The sequence below is a fragment of the Ictidomys tridecemlineatus genome, chromosome 4 (assembly GCF_052094955.1).
Source record: "Ictidomys tridecemlineatus isolate mIctTri1 chromosome 4, mIctTri1.hap1, whole genome shotgun sequence".
Classification (NCBI taxonomy): domain Eukaryota; kingdom Metazoa; phylum Chordata; class Mammalia; order Rodentia; family Sciuridae; genus Ictidomys; species Ictidomys tridecemlineatus.
The window spans coordinates 35,563,325-35,582,157 of NC_135480.1; the positions used below are offsets into that span (position 1 = coordinate 35,563,325).

Below are 18,833 nucleotides of genomic sequence, written 5' to 3' on the forward strand. Positions count from 1 at the left end.
ACACACACACACACACACACACACACACACACACACACACACACACACATATATTTAACTGTGTGAAGAGAAACAGTGCTGGCCGTGGGGGGGCGGGGAATGTATGCAAAACCAGAACTAACATTAGAGAAGAATAGGCAGGATTCTACCCTGAATCACTTCAGATACAAATCAATCCCTCTGGGAGTCTGGGGTGGGGTGGGGAGAAAACATATTTCTTTCTTTCTTCTTACTCCTTGGAATTAATGAAGGTACCTGCAACAATGCTGGCAAGTTGCTGGGTTCTTGTGATGGGGTATATGCTACGTGCTTGAACGATTGCTGAAGCAATTTTCTTGGCATGCTTCTCCTCCCCGTATGCTCTTAGGATGGATGCAAGTGCCTGTTGATCTAAAGCATTCACAACGTCAGCAGCAGTGGGCATGTCTGGGTACCTACACACAAAAAGAACCAATTAGTTCACTGACATCAATATTCATTGACAAGAGGTAAAAACTTAAGAGTATTAGGATGTAAAGTCAAACACACAAAAAACACTTGCTAGGAGAGTTTCTGAGTTTTTTTAAAATTTTTTTTTAGTTGTAGATGGACACAATACATTATTAATTCACTCATTCATTCATTTTTATGTGGTGCTGAGAATCAAACCCAGGCTTCACATGTACTAGGTAAGTGCTCTACTATTGAGCTACAAACCCAGCCCCGTTTCTGAGATATTAAAGTTTGAGAATGAAATCTTACACAAATAAAATAGATTCTTCATTTCAAATGCTCATCTTTATGGCAAGGGTCAGGGGTACTGTTTGTAACATCTATCAAGGTCAAAGCATATGGAAGTTAAAAATATATTATTGGGGCTGGGGATGTGGCTCAAGCGGTAGCACGCTCGCCTAGCATGCGTGCGGCCCGGGTTCGATCCTCAGCACCACATACCAAAAAAGATGTTGTGTCCGCCGAGAACTAAAAAAATAAATATTAAAAATTCTCTCTCTCCTCTCTCACTCTCTCTTTAAAAAAAAATATATATATATATATTATTAACCATTAACCTTAATTCATAGAGGAGGTATTATTATGTCTGTAGATTTGTATTTTTTCAAACTAAAATAAAGTAAAATGTTTAAGTCCTTTGGGTATATACCAAGGAATAGGATAACTGGGTCAAATGGTGGTTCCATTCCAAGTTTTCTGAGGAATCTCCCTACTGCTTTCCATTATGGTTGCACAAATTTACAGTCCCACAAACAATGTAGGAATGTGCCTTTTTTCCTCACCTGTATTTATTGTTACTTGTACTCTTGATAATTGCCATTCTGAATGGAGAAAGATGAAATCTCAGTTAGTTTTAATTTGCATTTCTCTGATTGTTACTGCTGATGAACATATATTTTTTGATCATTTGCATTTCTTCTTCTGTAAAGTGCCTATTCAGTTTCTTAGTCCATTTATTAATTGGGTTATTTGTTATTTTTTATGGTATTAAGTTTTTTGATTACTTTGTATATTCTGGAGATTAATGCTCTATATGAGGTGCAGGTGGCAAAGATTTTCTCCTATTCGTTGGCTTTTACTTTTACATTCTTGATTGTTTCCTTTGCAGTGAAGATTTTTAGCTTGTTACCATCCCGTTTATTGAATCTTGATTTTACTTCTTGCACTTTAGGAGTCTTGTTGAGGAAGTTGGTTCCTAAGCCAACATGATGGAGATTTGGGCTTACTTTTTCTTCTAGTAGGCACAGGGTCTCTGGTCTAATGTCTAGGTCCATGATCCACTTTGAGATGAATCTTGTGCAGGGAGAGAGAGGGGTTCAATTTATTCTATTACATATAGATTTCCAGTTTTCCCAGAATCATTTATTGAAGATGCTATCTTTTCTCCAATGTATTTTTATGGTACTTTTGCTAGGATGAGATAACTGTATTTTGTGAGTTTGTCTCTGTGTCTTCTATTCTGTTCCATTCACTTTCATGCCTGTTTTTTTTTTTTTTTTTTTTTTGCCAATAACATGTCATTTTTATTACTATGGTCCTATGGTATAATTTAAGATCTGGTATTGTAATGTCTCCTGCTTCACTTTTCTTTTAAGAATTACTCGGAATATTCTGGGCCTCTTATTTTTCCAAATGACTTTCAAGACTGATTTTTCTATTTCTATGAAGAATGCCACTGGAATTTTAATAGGAATTATATTAAAACTGTATAGCACTTTTGGTAGTATGGCCATTTTGACAATATTAATTATGCCTATCCAAAAACATGGAAGAACTTTCCATTTTCTAAGGTATTCTTCAATTTCTTTAGTTTTGTGTATTTTCATTGAAGAGGTCTTTCACCTCTTTTGTTAGATTGATTCCCAAATATGTACATATATTGAGGCTACTGTGAATTGGATAATTTTCCTAATTTCTCTTTTACTTGATTAATCACTGATATATAGAAATGTAATTGATTTATGGGTATTAATTTTATATCCCAGTATTTTGCTGAATTCATTTGTGAGTTCTAGAAGTTTTCTGGTGGAGTTTTTTTTTTTTTTTTGTGTGTGTGTGTGTGTGTCTTCTAAATAAAGAATCAAGTTGTCAGCAAAGAGTTGAAAGTTTGAGTTTTTCATTTTCTATTTGTATCTCTTTTATTAATTCTTCTAATTGTTCTGTCTAGAGTTTCAAGGACTATGTTGAATAGAAGTGGTGAAAGAGGGCATCCCTATCTTGTTCCAGTTTCTAGAGGGAATGATTTCAATTTTTCTCCATTTAGAATGATGTTGGCCTTGGGTTTAACATATACAGCTTTTACAATGTTGAGTTATGTTCCTACGTTCTCTAGTTTATGTAGTGTTTTGAACATGAATGTATGCTTCATTTTGTCAAATGCCTTTTCTGCATCTATTACAATAATCACATGATTCTTGTCTTTAAGTTTATTAATGTGATGAATTGTGTTTTAGATTTCTGTATGTTGAACCAAACTTGCATCCCTACTGAAACTCACTTGATCATGATGCACTATCTTCTAAATATGTTTTTGTATGTAATTTGCCAGTATTTTATCAAGAATTTCTGCATCTTGGCTGAGGTTGTGGCTCAGTGGTAGAATGCTTGTCTGGCACATGAGAGGCCCTAAGTTTGATTCTCAGCACTGCATATATAAAATAAAGGCACTGTGTGCATTTACAACTAAAAAAAATAAAAAATTAAAAAATTAAAAAAAAAAAGAATTTTGGCATCTGCATTCATCATGCATATTGGTCTGAAGTTTTCTTTCCTTGGTGTCTTGGTCTGGTTTTGGTGTCAGGGTGATGCTAGCTTCATAGAATGAGTTTGGAAGGGTTCTCTCCTTTTTTAATTCATGATATAATTTCAAGAGGATTGGTGTTTCTTACTCTTTGAATGTCTGGTAGAAATCTGCTGAGAATTGGTGTGGTCCTGGGCTTTTCTTTGTTGGTAGGCTTATGATGGCACCTTCAATTTCATTGCTTGAAAGTGATCTTTTCAAATTTTCTATATCTTCCTGATTTAATTTGGGTAGATCATATGTCTCTAGAAATTTGTCGATGTCTTTTTCTATTTTATTGGAGTAAAAATTTTCAAAATAGTTTCTGATTATCATGTGTATTTCAGTAGTGTCCATCATATTTCCTTTTCATCATGATTTAGTTTTCTCTCTCATTCTCTTAGTCAGCTTGGCTAACAGTTTATCAATTTTATTTATTTTTTCAAAGAACCAACTTTTTGCTTTGTAAATTTTTTAAAATTTTATTTTTTTGTTTCTATTTCATTGATTTTTACTCTAATTTTATTTATTTCCTGTCTTCTATTGCTTTTGGTGTTCATTTGTTTTTTTTCTAGGGCTTTGAGATGTAACATTAGGTTGTTTATTTGGTGAATTTCTATATTTTAATAAATGATCTTGATGCAATGAACTTTCCTCTTAGAATTTCCTTCATAATGTCCCAGAGATTTAGATATACTGTCTTGGTATTCTCATATACCTTTAAATATTTTTTATTTTATCCATGATTTCTTCTGCTTTTCATTGTTCATTCATTAGTATATTATGTAGTCTACAGGTGTCAGAGTAGATCTATTTTTAATTTTATTGTTGATTTTTAATTTCATTCCATTATGCTCTGATAGGATGCCAGGTATCATCTCTATTTTTTTTTTTGTATTTGCTAAGCATTGCTTTGTGGTCTGAGATATGTTCTATTTTAGACAAAGAACCATGTGCTGCTAAAAACAAAGTGTATTCAGTCATTTGTGAATGAAATATTCTATATATGTCTGTTAAGTCTAAATTGTTAATTCTATTTTTAAATTCTATAGCTTCTTTATTTGGTTTTTATTTGGAAGATTTATCCAGTGATGAGAGAGGTGTGTTAAAATCACCCAGTATTATTGTGTTGTGGTATATTTGATTCTTGAAATTGAGAAGGGCCTATTTGATATACATAGATGTACCATTGTTTGGACCTTAAATATTTTTGATTGTTATGTCTTGTTGATGTATAATTCCCTTAAGCAGTATGAAATGACCTTCTTTGTCCCTTCTGATAAACTTTGGCTTGAAGTCCACATTATCTGATACAAGGATACAAACCCCTGCCTGTCTGAGATCCATGTGAAGGGTATGTTTTATCCCATCCTTTTACTTTCAGTGTCTGGATGTCTTTGCCTATGAGGTGAGTCTCCTAGAGACAGCATATTTTTAGGTCTTATTTTTTAATCCACTCTGCCAGTCTGTGTCTTTTGATTGATGAATTTAGTCTATTTACACTCAATGTTATTATTGAGAAATAATTTTTATTCCCTGTCAATTTTTGATTCGTTCCTGGTTTTTAATTTGAATTACTTTCTTCATTGATTGGTTATTCTTCTTACGTAGTTCCCACCTTTGCTGGTTTTTACTTTTCAGGCTTTCTAGTTTTAAATTTATTAACTTTTGTTTCTCATGGAACGTTTTTATTTCACTGTCCAACCTCCTGAATCTCATCCATTACAAACTACAATCTCTTGAAAAGTCTTTACTCGGGATAAGGATCCAACATGGCGTCGGGCGCGGAGAGATCAAGTCTCTGACCTCTTCAGCTGCGTGGGCATAGGGAGTCGTAAACTGTCTAAATGCTGTTTGCTCAGGATCACTAGGCAATGCTGAGCTGACGTGGATCTGGGGCGAACAGTTTGGGCCTCTCAGAACACACACCAAGCCCGGATTGGCTGCATTCAAGCTCCAGTTCCCCTGCTTCTCGTGACTTTGCACTAATGAACCCGCTGAAATAACTGGTCGGCCCTTCTGAACTTACAGAGGTAAAAGCCAACCGAGACTTCATAGGCAGTGGCCACAGGATTGAAACGGGGCTTGAGAGAGACAGTCAGGACCCACCCGTTATTTGGTCACCCGGCAAAGGGAAAGAACGGTCACCATTTGCATGGGATACCACCATGGCAGAGAACTGATGTCACGGGCGGTGGAGATAATTCATTGAAACCAGCGGCGACAGGTGTGTAATCCCCTAGCCATCCCTCCCCACACAGCGGGGAAACCTTAAGGGCCCCTCCCAGCTCTCCCGTAAGGGTCCCTCCCAGCTCTCCAGTGAGCGTGATAGCCAGACCGAGGGAATCAGGAGTGGCATGGGACTCGAGGCGCGGAACTCCCGGCTACTGCTACCACCAGTGCTGACAACTGAGGTCTCTTACACCAGCTACTGGAGGGCAAACAAATTCGCTGGGGATTCTCAGCCCCAAGCTCTACAAACTTAGGGTCTGAGGGAGGCAAACAGGGAGAGTGTGCCCAGGCGTTCATGAAAACAGAACTCCCAGGAGCAGCAGACCTGGCGTGTAGCCAGTATTGTGGTGAGCGTCACAGGTGAGCAGGGCCTGGCTTGAGGAAACACAAGAGAATGCCCTAGACACTCAGGATTGGAGACCCGCCCAGTCTGGGAGGAAGAGCTGCTGCACAGTGATTGGTTCACCTATTGAGAGGAGAAGCTTGGCCCAGTGGGCACAGCTCCACCTACTGGAAGAAAAGTTAATCGAACTCTATGACTGCATTTATTATTGTTATTATTATTATTATTATTATTATTTTATTTTGGTTTTTTTCTTTCATTTTCATTTTCTTTTGTTGTTGTTCTTTAACATTTTTAAATGTTTTTAATTTTTTTTAATTTTTTAAATTTTATTATTATTATTATTATTTTAAATTTTAATTTTCTTTTTTTATTATCATTATTTTAAAAAAATTTTTTTCTTTCTTTCTTTATTTTCTATTTTTTTCTCTTTTGTCTTTTCATTTCTTTTCAATTTTCTTATTCCCCCTTCCTTGAATTCTACCTGCATACTCTCATTCTCTTTAGTGACTTCTTCCCTTCCCTTCTAATATCTTTCCTCCCAAGCATCAAATAAATTTATAAGAGTAAACAGTAACTCAGCAGTCAAACAGAACAAGAAGTAACATGAGCAGCATAAAAAAGCAAGGAAGAAAAGGAGTACAAACAATGAAGGACAGCCTAAATATTCAGGAGGACCTAGAGTCATCAGAAAAATGGTCATATAAAGAACTCAAGGAATACCTTAGACACATGGAATGGAACCTTAAAGAGGATACGAGACAGCAAATCCAAACAGTGAAATAACACATTGAAAATGAATTACATAAACAGATAAAAGAAGAAGTTAAGCATATTTATCAGGAGATAGAGATTATAAAAAAAATCAAACAATAATTCTAGAAATGAAGGAAACGATAAACCAAATTAAAAACTCAACTGAGAGTATCACTAACAGAGTGGAGCAAGTAGAAGCCAGAATGTCAGATAATGAAGACAAAATATATCATCTTGAAAAGAGTCTAGTCAACTCAGAAAGGCTGGTAAAAAATCATGAGAAAAACATCCAAGAGATAGGAGATAACATAAAAAAACCAAACTTACGACTCATCGGGATAGAGGAAGGTACAGAGATTCAAACCAAGGGAATGAGTAACCTGCTGAATGAAATAATTACAGAAAACTTTTCAGACATAAAAAAGGAAATGGATATACAAATTGTAGATGCATACAGGACACTGAGCACACAAAATCACAGTAGACCAATGCCAAGACATATTTTTATGAAGATAGCCAAAATACAGAACAAAAAGAAAATATTAAAAGCTACAAGAGAAAGGAGACAGATTACATTCAGGGGTAAACCAATAAGGTCAACAACGGATTTTTCATCACAGACGCTGAAAGCGAGAAAATCCTGGAACAATGTATTTCAAACACTGAAAGACAATGGATCAAAAAAATTGTGCACCATGATCAAGTAGGATTCATCCCTGGGATGCAAGGATGGTTCAATATATGGAAATGAATAAATGTTATTCACCACATCATTAGACTTTAAGAAAAGAACCATATGATCATCTTGATAGACGCAGAAAAAGCATTCGACAAAGTACAGCATCCCTTTATGTTAAAAAAAAAACATAGTTTTTATTAGAAAAACTAGGGATAACAGGAACTTTCCTTGACATTGTAAAAGCTATCTATGCTAAGCGTCAAGCTAGCATCATTCTGAATGGAGAAAAATTGAAGGCATTCCCTCTAAAATCTGGAACAAGACAGGGATACCGTCTATCACCACTTCTATTCAATATTGTTCTCAAAAGACTGGCCAGAGCAATTAGACAGACAAAAGAAATTAAAGGCATAAAAATAGGAAAAGAAGAACTTAAATTATCACTATTTGCAGATGATATGATAATATATCTAACAGACCCAAAAGGGTCTACAAAGAAACTGCTAGAGTTAATAAATGAATACAGCAAAGTGGCAGGATATAAAATCAACACGCATAAATCAAAGGCATTTCTGTATATCAGCGACAAAACTTCTGAAATGGAAATGAGGAAAAACACTCCATTCACAATATCCTCAAAGAAAAAAAGATACTTGGGAATCAACCTAACAAAAGAGGTGAAAGATTTATACAATGAAAACTACAGAACCCTAAAGAGAGAGAGAGAAGAAGATCTTATAAGATGGAATAATGTACCCTGTTCATGGATAGGCAGAACTAACATCATCAAAATGGCAATATTACCCAAAGTTCTCTACAGGTTTAATGCGATGCCAATCAAAATCCCAATGGCATTTCTTGTAGAAATAGAGAAAGCAATCATGAAATTCATATGGAAAAATAAAAGACCCAGAATAGCAAAAGCAATTCTAAGCAGGATGTGTGAATCAGGCGGTATAGCAATATCAGATTTCAAACTATATTACAGAGCAATAGTAACAAAGACAGCATGGTACTGGTACCAAAACAGGCGGGTGGACCAATGGTACAGAATAGAGTACACAGAGACTAATCCGCAAAGCTACAACTATCTTATATTTGATAAAGGAGCTAAAAGCATGCAATGGAGGAAGGATAGTATCTTCAACAAATGGTTTTGGGAAAACTGGAAATCCATATGCAACAAAATGAAACTGAATCCCCTCCTCTTGCCATGCACAAAAGTTAATTCAAAGTGGATCAAGGAGATAGATATCAAATCAGAGACTCTGCGTCTGATAGAAGAAAAAGTTGGCTCTGATCTACATATTGTGGTATCGGGCTCCAAATTCCTTAATAGGACACCCATAGCACAAGAGTTAATAACAAGAATCAACAAATGGGACTTACTTAAACTAAAAAGTTTTTTCTCAGCAAGAGAAACAATAAGAGAGGTAAATAGGGAGACTACACCATGGGAACAAATTTTTACTCCTCACACTTCAGATAGAGCCCTAATATCCAGAGTATACAAAGAACTCAAAAAATTAGGCAATAAGACAACAAATAACCCAATCAACAAATGGGCCAAGGACCTGAACAGACACTTCTCAGAGGAGGACATACAATCAATCAACAAGTACATGAAAAAATGCTCACCATCTCTAGCAGTCAGAGAAATGCAAATCAAAACCACCCTAAGATACCATCTCACTCCAGTAAGATTGGCAGCCATTATGAAGTCAAACAAGTGCTGGCAAGGATGTGGGGAAAAGGGTACTCTTGTACATTGCTGGTGGGACTGTAAACTGGTGCGGCCAATTTGGAAAGCAGTATGGAGATTCCTGGGAAAGCTGGGAATGGAACCACCATTTGACCCAGCTATTGCCCTTCTTGGATTATTCCCTGAAGACCTTAAAGGAGCATACTACAGGGATACTGCCACATCGATGTTCATAGCAGCACAATTCACAATTGATAGACTGTGGAACCAACCCAGATGCCCTTCAATCGATGAATGGATAAAAAAAAATATGTGGCATTTACACACCATCAAGTATTACACAGCACTAAAAAATGACAAAATCATGGAATTTGCAGGGAAATGGATGGCACTAGAGCAGATTGTGCTTAGTGAAGCTAGCCGATCCCTAAAAAACAAATACCAAATGTCTTCTTTGATATAATGAGAGCAACTAAGAACAGAGCAGGGAGGAAGAGCAGGAAGAAAAGATTAACATTAAACAGAGACATGAGGTGGGAGGGAAAGGGAGAGAAAAGGGAAATTGCATGGAAATGGAGGGAGACTCTCACTGTTATACAAAATTATATATAAGAGGTTGTGAGGGGGATGGGAAAATAAACAAGGAGAGAAATGAATTACAGTATATGGGGTAGAGAGAGAAGATGGGAGGGGAGGGGAGGGAGGATAGTAGAGGATAGGAAAGGTAGCAGTATACAACAGTTACTAATAGGGCATTATGTAAAAATGTGGATGTGTAACCGTTGTGATTCTGCAATCTGTATTTGGGGTAAAAATGGGAGTTCATAACCCTCTTAAATCTAATGTATGAAATATGATATGTCAAGAGCTTTGTAATGTTTTGAATAACCAATAAAAAAAAGAAAAGAAAAAGAAAAGTCTTTACTCTTACAATATGGGAATGAACTATTTTTTGGAGGGTGGGGGCAACCAGGGCTTGATCCCAGAGGTGTAACCGATGAGCCATATCTCTAGTCTTTTTCTTTTTTTTTTTGAGACAGATCTCACTAAATTGTTGAGGATGGCTTTGAACCTGTGATCCTACTGCCTTAGCATCTTGAGTTATGGAATTACAGATGTACAACACCACACCCAGGAGGAAAGTACTATTAACTAGAAACTTTGTTCCTTGTATTTTGGAAGGCATTCTCCTTAATAAGGTATAGAAATAGCAGAAATTTGCTTGATATTTTATCATTTTTGTAAAACCATTTCAATCTCCAAATAGGAGAATATATTTTGACCTTTACTATTAGTCACTGGTTTTTAAAGGATTTTTATTGTTTTCTTTCATGATGACATTCTTCATTCTGTGAAGGCCAATGACATAAGCAGAAGGTATTAGACTCAGAAAAAACAGGATTCTAACAAATATCAGTCTCTATCCAAATTAATAAAAGTCTTATTCCACCACAGGGAAAAACGCTATATGTGAATAATTACCATGAGACAAACCAGTTTTTAGTAGAATAAGATGTGAGTTGCTCAGGCCGTGTGCCAGCATTGGTTTTACACACAGATGCTAATCTAAGCTCTTAAAATTAATTCAGATACTCTTCTAGAATGTGACCCTTTTTGTGTTAATTTAACATATATGTACCCTATTTGAAAAATAGAGAATAAACACTAGTGTTCTCATGGGGGTGAGAATGAAAAGGAAGTGCAAAAGATATCTGATGCATAATGCTGTGTTTAATGTACCAAAAACTGCAGTTTTTCTCAAGCAAGTTCAATCATAGAACCCTCCATTTTTTTCAGTAAAGAATATGCATTAAAGATAGTTCTTTTTGTTTCTCATAAGAGGTTTAGTTGGGTATGTAAAAATAAAGCCATTATTTCAGTATCCTAATATTCATTTGTATTACTGGTAACCTAAAAGCCCAATATGGTTTCAGTGAAAAAGACAATCAGTAGGGAAAGTATCCTCCACAGTATTCTGTGTTAAGAACAATAATTATTTTTCTTTTAGAATTCTAAGGCCAGAGAAATACTAAAATCTATAATGAGTAGTACACAAAACTGATTTATTATGTCTGGGTAGTACTTGGTGTAGGTGTGTGATGGGAATTCTGCAGTCTTAAGAGGAAATTAAATTCAGAGTGCTTTTGTGAAATTGATTTTTTGTTTTAAGGAGAAATATTTTATTGATACTCACCTGCCACCATCCATCCTCATGTCCAAGGGGCCATCCTTCCGAAGGGAAAAACCTCTTTCAGGAGCATCAAGTTGCATGGAGGAACACCCAAGATCCAAAAGAACTCCATTCAAAGTCCCTGGCTGCACTCCGGCTTTCATTAATAAGTCTTCTGCCTGGCTGAACTGGCCTAGCATAGCTCGGATCTGCTTACTGTAAATAAACCCAGGAGACAGAGAAAACACTCCTATTATATTAAAGTGTTTCTTAAAGAGAGCACATTCTATTATTAGATAATTTAATCAATATGTATTTACTGAGTATCAACCACATGGCTAGTGCAATACAAAAAAACATATGGATATGGAAACTATATATCTTAGTTTCAAACACCAGAGCTGATTTCATGTAATCTTATTCTTATAAATAAACACAATTTATTATATACCATTGGGAAGGTATACAATAGCTCATAAATCAGAAATCATAAAAAATTCATAAATTAGAAAAATTCCTTTGTCAATCCAGATTTTTAATTTTAAATAGTTTTAAATCTATTTTAAAATCTATCATATGGGTAGGAAAAAGAAGCATATGCTATTTTATCAAAAGAATTACATTAATGAATAAGACAGTTAAAATACAATAAATAATAGAACAAGAATCATATAAAGAAAATATGATATATATACACAATGGAATATCACTAAGCCCCCCCTCCCACACACAAAAAAGAAATCCTATCATCTTCAACAATATGGATGGAAGTGGAGATCAGTATGTTAAGTTAGTCAGGCACAGACAAGTACTGGATGATAGCACTCATATGTGGGACATAAAATACTTTTCAATATAGTAGAATGGTGCTTATTGGCAATGGAGGAGAGTTGGGTGGAGGAAGGAAATGTGAAAAGGTTGATCAATGGGCACTAAATTATAGATAGGAGCAAGATGTTCTGGTGTGCAGTAGGATGCCTATAGGTAGAATAATGTACTGTATATTGCAAAAAGCTGGAAGAAAAAAATTTGAGAGTTGTCACAATAAAGAAATGATAAATGGTTGAGCAGATAGATATGTTTAACCTGATTTAAACATTGTAATATCTTTATATATTTATATACATATATATGTATTTACATACATATATATGTATTGAAACATTGCATACTATCCCAAAATATGTAAAACTTTATGAGCCAGTTAAACATAAATTTAATTCAAAAAACAGAAATCAGAAAAGGCATGTCATATAAGTTCAATCCAACCATTTTAGTTTTCTTCATGATTTTCCTATAATTTAGGATGGGGTGCTATGCAGCTACACATTGGAGAAATGAAACTATGACTAAAATAAATGATTTCTTGAAGAGGCAGTGTTTTATATCTCAGCAGAAATTCTGAAGTGATTGGAACATTCAGAATTAACTCAGGCAAGGAGTTAGGATCACCTTGTTGTTAGGCTAATTCTCTTTCCTACACAAAGGGAGATGCTGTCTTCAGGGTTCCTCAGGAGCCCCAGGGCCTTAGGGCAACTGGCATTCATTTTGGAAGGGGAATGAGAAAAAAATAGGGCAGCTCTAAAGATGTCATTCCTCCGAGTGTAAAGGAAGATGGAGTGAGGTTGGATTTCAACAATGTTGGGAAATTCACACTTATATATTTGCTTACATATTAATGATGTTTACAGGGAACTTCACAGTTCATTGTTTCATTTTTATTAAATACTGTGATTTTTTAATTTAACTCACCAAATAGATATTGATTATCTTCTGTATGTCAGTGATTATGCTATGTAAAGGATATATAAAGGGTATATGAAGATTAATAGAGTATGTCTTTTGGAGCTTTGAGCTGAGAGAAGCAAGATGTATAAATAGTTTACAAAATAATCTGAATGAAGCAAATGATAAACAGATGAGCAAATTGCCCTGTTTTTGGAAAATATGAACGCTAATATTAGCATTGGAAACCCTGAAACAATTAAATCTTGCCACTGAAAAGCAACTCACAAGTTATTTATGCCAATAAATTAAGAAATATTTTAATCATCCCCCAATCCAATATTACTGCTAAGTAATGGGGAAAGGGAGGAGAAACAGTCTAAATTCCTTTCTTTTCACTACATTGGTGAAGAAGGGATTCCCATTCAAAGACTGTGGAGATGGTTAAAAAGACAATAATGAACACCAGAATTCATAAACTGCATGTATTCACAACCTAGGAGAAGAAGACAAATTATGCATGTCAGGTCACACCGATTATACTCAACAGAGTGAACAAGCAGGGGCTGTGCTATTAAGAAGTTGGAGTGCCCCCTGGTTCCTACAGGTGGATGTGATTGGTTTGTTTAAACAGAGACTGGTAGGGATCTGAACGTGCTAATCAATAACTGGCAGAAATGGTGCCTGATGCTTATAAAAAGAAGGGTTATTTGGCTAGGGAATCTTACCTACAAAAGCATCATTAGAAGGAAATCTTATGGTTAGATCATTTGGGGAAAAATCATTTTACATATATTTAAGAAGTATATAAATATATATAGATATTATTATTATTATACATGCTGGGGATGTAGCTCAGTGGTAAAGCATGTGGTTAGCATGCAAGACTCTTGAGTTCAATCCCAAGCACCACATCAAAACTCAATACAAACCATAAAATGAAAAACAAAGAATTCACTATTGTTTTGTGAGTTTTTTCTAGTTGATGTCTGTTTCCTCACTACTTCTTTAACTTCTGTCTCTAGTATTACTCTATGTAAAATAAGTTGAAAACCTATGCCTTTCTCACATCTACCTTTAGCTAGTGTAAACAATATTTATTGGCTTTCTCTTTGTTGCCAATCTAGTCCAATAGGATCTCAAGATTCATCCTCATATTTTGGGAAAGACTGATCATATTCATGATGGTTTATATGTCTATAGCCCAGAAACTGGGCTATAGTACCCACTTATTTAATCAAACACTAATTTAGGTGTTACTATGGTTAACATCTACAATTAGTCGATTTTAAATAAAAGATACTGCCTTCAAGATGTTTGTTGGGTCTAACCCAATCAATTGAAAAGTCTTACAAGCAAAAACTAAAGTTTCCCAGAGGAAGAAAAAGTTTCTATTTCAAGACTGCAACTTCACCTTACCGAAGAGTTTTCAGCTTGCTGGTCTGCCTTACAGATTTTACATGTTAAGGCACACTGTCATGTGAGCAAATTCCTTGAAATAAGTCTCATATCTATATGTTAAAAATGTTTTAAATTATAATGTATATGTATGTGTGTACATATGTGTGTACACATGTATACTTATGTATATATGCTTACGTATGTATGCATACATACATACATAGTAGGGGATATATTTATATATCATATTTATGTATTTCCTACTAGTTCTGTTTCTCTGGAGAGTCCTGATGGATATAATATCTCAGCTCAAGAAACAGGCTTTTGGCCAGGTGCAGTGGCGCACGCCTGTAATCTCAGCAGCTCAGTAGGCTGAGACAGGGGGATCGCAAGTTCAAAGTCAACCTCAGCAAAGGTGAGGCACTAAGCAACTCAGTGAGATCCTGTCTCTAAATAAAATACAAAATAGGGCTGGGAATTTGGCTCGATGGTTGAGTGCCCTTGAGTTCAATCCCTGGTACTAAAGAGAGAGAGAGAGAGAGAGAGAGAGAGAGAGAGAGAGAGAGAGAGAGAGAGAGAGATAGGGTTTTGATTAGCTGCCATTATATTCTGTTCAGAGGATGGCATGTGTCACAATTCTGGCCAAAGAGATAAAAGAGATATTTCCTAGAGATTTGGGGAAAGACCATTCCTCTTTCTTCCATTGAACTACTGAAAAGAAAAGTTTTTCTGAATCTCACTAATATAAAAGAAGTACAAAGTGCTGATTATTGCTAGTAGGTCAGCAGATTAACAAGGGCATTGGGTTGAGTCTCATCTAAACCCCAACTTGCCTCTGAACTGAATTATATGAGTTGAAAATTACTTTTGGTATTGAAAACAGTTAATTTTTCTTCTTTTTACTTATGACTAAAAAACATCCTAACTGCTATAGATATCATGATTCTCAGTTCTCCTTTTCTTGTATCTTCAGCCAGTCTCCATATAAAAAATCTTTCACCAGGATAGTTGCTCTTTTATGAAGTTGTGCCAGTTTGCTTATATGACTAAGTCTGAATTCTACATAATCAACACAGAATAAATTCTTACTTCCCTTGTTCAACTATTATATTACTATAGCTCAAAATCAAATAGTTTTGGAATTTATTTCATTGTTGAGCTATACTAACTCTAACTTTTTAGTCTTTTTCACATGCAATGCTGCTATGCCTATTTCTTCTATTATATATCTGGCATTTTTGTTAATTGCTTTTTATCTAAGTACAATTTTTGCCATACGTATTTTCCTTTCCTGTTTTTGAGACAGGGTCTCACTAAACTGCTGAGGCTGGCATCATTTGATGCCAGCCTCCCAGCCATTAAGTTTTATTAGTCTGTAAGCACAAAGCAGAGACCATCGCTAGTTTGACCATTTTATTAATCCTCTTCAGCAAGGAATTTAGAGTGAGCCAGAATAGTGGATGAATGCATATTTTCATTTTAGGAACAATAAGATCAAACATTTGTAAAGTGCTTTTTATAGGCCAGAACTGGTGCTTAGTCCTTTATGCCTACAAACTTATTTCATACTCAAAATAACCCTATGAGGTAGGTGACTGACTCACCTCAGATAAGAAAACAAGTACAGACAGTGAAGTCAAGTCATACAGTTAGTAGGCAGTGAAATCAGAATATAAACTTAGTCCACTCTCACCCCTAAGTCCATGTTCTTAGTTACTACACAACATTAACATTACCTCTCATGTTTCTATTTACTATATTTCAGATTTCCAACTCTTCATTATTACAATCTTGTCCTTATGTACAAATTTATCTTACTTTTCTAGTAAGATAAATTTACTAAATAATTGTTTTTATTTGCCATTGTTTCATAGACGTAGGTCTGCAGATTCAAGTCTCACAAATATTTGCTGAATAGGAATTATCTACCATGTACTGGATACAAGAATATGAAAATGAATAAGAACATACAGTATAAAAGGGCACATCAACAAATATACATAAATCACCTTGGAGATAGTTCACTTTTTTAAAGTAATAGAGGTATAGTGGAAAGGGGGAATGACATATTGCTTATGTTTAAATCTTGGCTGTGCTACTTATTAATCCTGTGGTAATGGGTAAGTTAATCTTCTCAGTTTCAGTTTTCTTGTATCTCATGTTGCTTAATTTTTCCCTCTCTGAGTGCACCTAGTATGACAGAAATACCTTAAATTCTGATGTTAGAGTGAATCAGAACATGAGTATTCTTATGATTTAACCCCCAAATTCATTTTCTCATTTGTACTATGAAGACAATAGAACAATTTTAAACTTACACAGATTTTATGAAGGTTTATTAACTAACATATATAAGAATGTCAAGGCATTAAAAGGTCTTCAATAATATGACCTTTCTCTTCCTGCTTTAAGCTGTTTTTCTTTTCTCAGATACAGTTTTGTCACTGTGCTGCCAATGAGAGTTGTGAACAATGGTAAGAATTTGTCCCAAATATACCAACTGCACACTGAATATGACCTTTTGACTATGAAGAATTTTCTTTGACCTCTCTTAGGTACCATTATTTTTCTATATTTCTCCTTCCTCTATACCATGCCTCTGTTATACCAGGAGAATGGTTTACTTTTTAATGTCAATATTTACCACATAAAATTTTTCCATATGTACTTATATTCAAGATATTTTCATTATCATATTGATATGAGCACTGCTAAATATTATGAAATGATACCTTTGTCAGAGTATTTCTATAACTGTAGAGAAGAAATGAAAAGATATATATGCTCTGTATAATTTTCTAAAAATTTCTTGGTACAGCCCATAAATTTCTAAAAATTACTTGGCATAGCCCATAATATCACAGAAATCTTTTTCATTTTGTTTTTCCAGTCTTATTTCTCCTTCGGCTTCATTATGAATTGATTATATTGCTATACTTTCAAGCTCAGTGATCTTTTTTTTCTGTACTGTCTAATCTGACATAAATTTCTTTCAGTGAAATGTTTATTTCAGATAATATCAATACCATCTATGGAAGCTCCATTTTGATCTTTTAAAAAAGTCTTTCATTTTTCCATGTGAATTATACTTCAGTAAAGCTGTTAGCAAGAAAAAAAATCTTATTTTTGTTCCTCTTTTTCCTTGTGTTCTCCTTTATATTCTTGATTATCTGGAGCATATTTATAAAAAAAGTTTTCTTGTCCTTGTGTACATCACCTCTGTAATTTCTGGTTTGCCATCCCTTCACTGACTTATTTTTTGCATGTCTAGAAATTAATTGATTGAATCATTGACATTTTGAATTCAGTGTTGTCTCATGATAAATTTTCTGTTTCCTTAAAGTGTTAGACTTATGGGTCAATTTTATCTTTTAAAGGATTTTTTTAATTAAAAATAATGTTTTAATTTCTTTTAAAATTAAAGTTAATGTTTACATTGGATTAAACATATCTACTTCCGCAAACATGAAAATATTTTCTTTTAGCTTTCTGAAATGTACATTATCATAGTTTACAGTACTGTCCAACAGCATGCCAGAACTTCTTACTTTTACCTAACTATAACTTAGTATTTACTGACAACATTTCCCTTCCTTCATTCCTCTCTAGGCTCTTTAGCCTCTGGTAATGATACTTTCAACTTCTATGAAATCAATTATTTTATATCATACATATAAGTGAGATCATGTGGTAGTTTTCTGTCCATGGTTTACTTAAAAAAAAAAAGATCTCTATTTCCATTTATGTCGTTGCAAATGACAGCATTTCATTCTTTTTATGGTGAACAGTATTCCATTGTACTTAGTACCATATTTCCTTTATCCATTCATCAGATGAAGGACACTTAAGTTGTTTCCATTTCTTGGCTATTAGTGCTATAATAAACATAAGAAAGTAGATGTCTCTTCAACATACTGATTATATTGCCTTTAAATATATACCCAGTAGGGGACTGCTAGAGCATATGATAGTTCTATTTTTAAGCTTGTGAGGAACCTCCACACAGTTTCCATAATGGCTTTACAAATTTCCAGTTCCACCAACAGGGGACCAAGGTCTTCCTTTTCTCTACATCCTCATCAACACTTGCTATCTCTTGTCTTTTTAATAAAATTGCCATTGTTACTAAAGTGAGGTGATATTTGAGGTGAAGTTTTACTTCATATTTTCAATTTTCTTAAAACCTTTGACAGCACTACCTTTATTAACCATTGTCTTTTGTTTTAAGAAATACTTTTAAAAATTAATTTATCATTCATTCACTGTTCACATATTGACTTAAAGTTTATTTTAGAAATGATAAAATACAATTATATTTATATTTCTCAGTACCTTGTAAAAGATTTATTCAGTGGAAAAATCTTTCCCTGTTTTGGAATGATGATTAAGCAGCTCCTAAAAGTTTTGCACTCACTCATATGCAGTATGACCATTGTGAGTTTTAAACACAGTTCAGTTTTTACATTGCTCAATTATAAAAACAAATGCCAAAAGGATATCTACTGAGCAGAGTCTAAATATTGGTTACTTTTCTAAGCATGTAAGATACAGATA

General features: G+C 34.6%; 1 protein-coding gene across 5 annotated transcripts in view; it reads right to left on the reverse strand.

Moving 5' to 3' along the window:
- Positions 1-18,833, reverse strand: part of Mettl15 (methyltransferase 15, mitochondrial 12S rRNA N4-cytidine) — a 225,760-nt gene that overhangs the window by 33,445 nt on the left and 173,482 nt on the right. For 4 of the 5 annotated variants that reach the window (XM_021727839.3, XM_005327461.5, XM_078046306.1 and 1 more), the window contains 2 exons: positions 11,178-11,369; positions 256-434 (listed from right to left, as the gene is read on the reverse strand). In XM_021727839.3, the coding sequence (XP_021583514.1) occupies positions 256-434; positions 11,178-11,369 (371 nt within the window). The remainder of the gene's footprint in view (positions 1-255; positions 435-11,177; positions 11,370-18,833) is intronic. The other variant, XM_078046305.1, reaches the window with a different exon arrangement.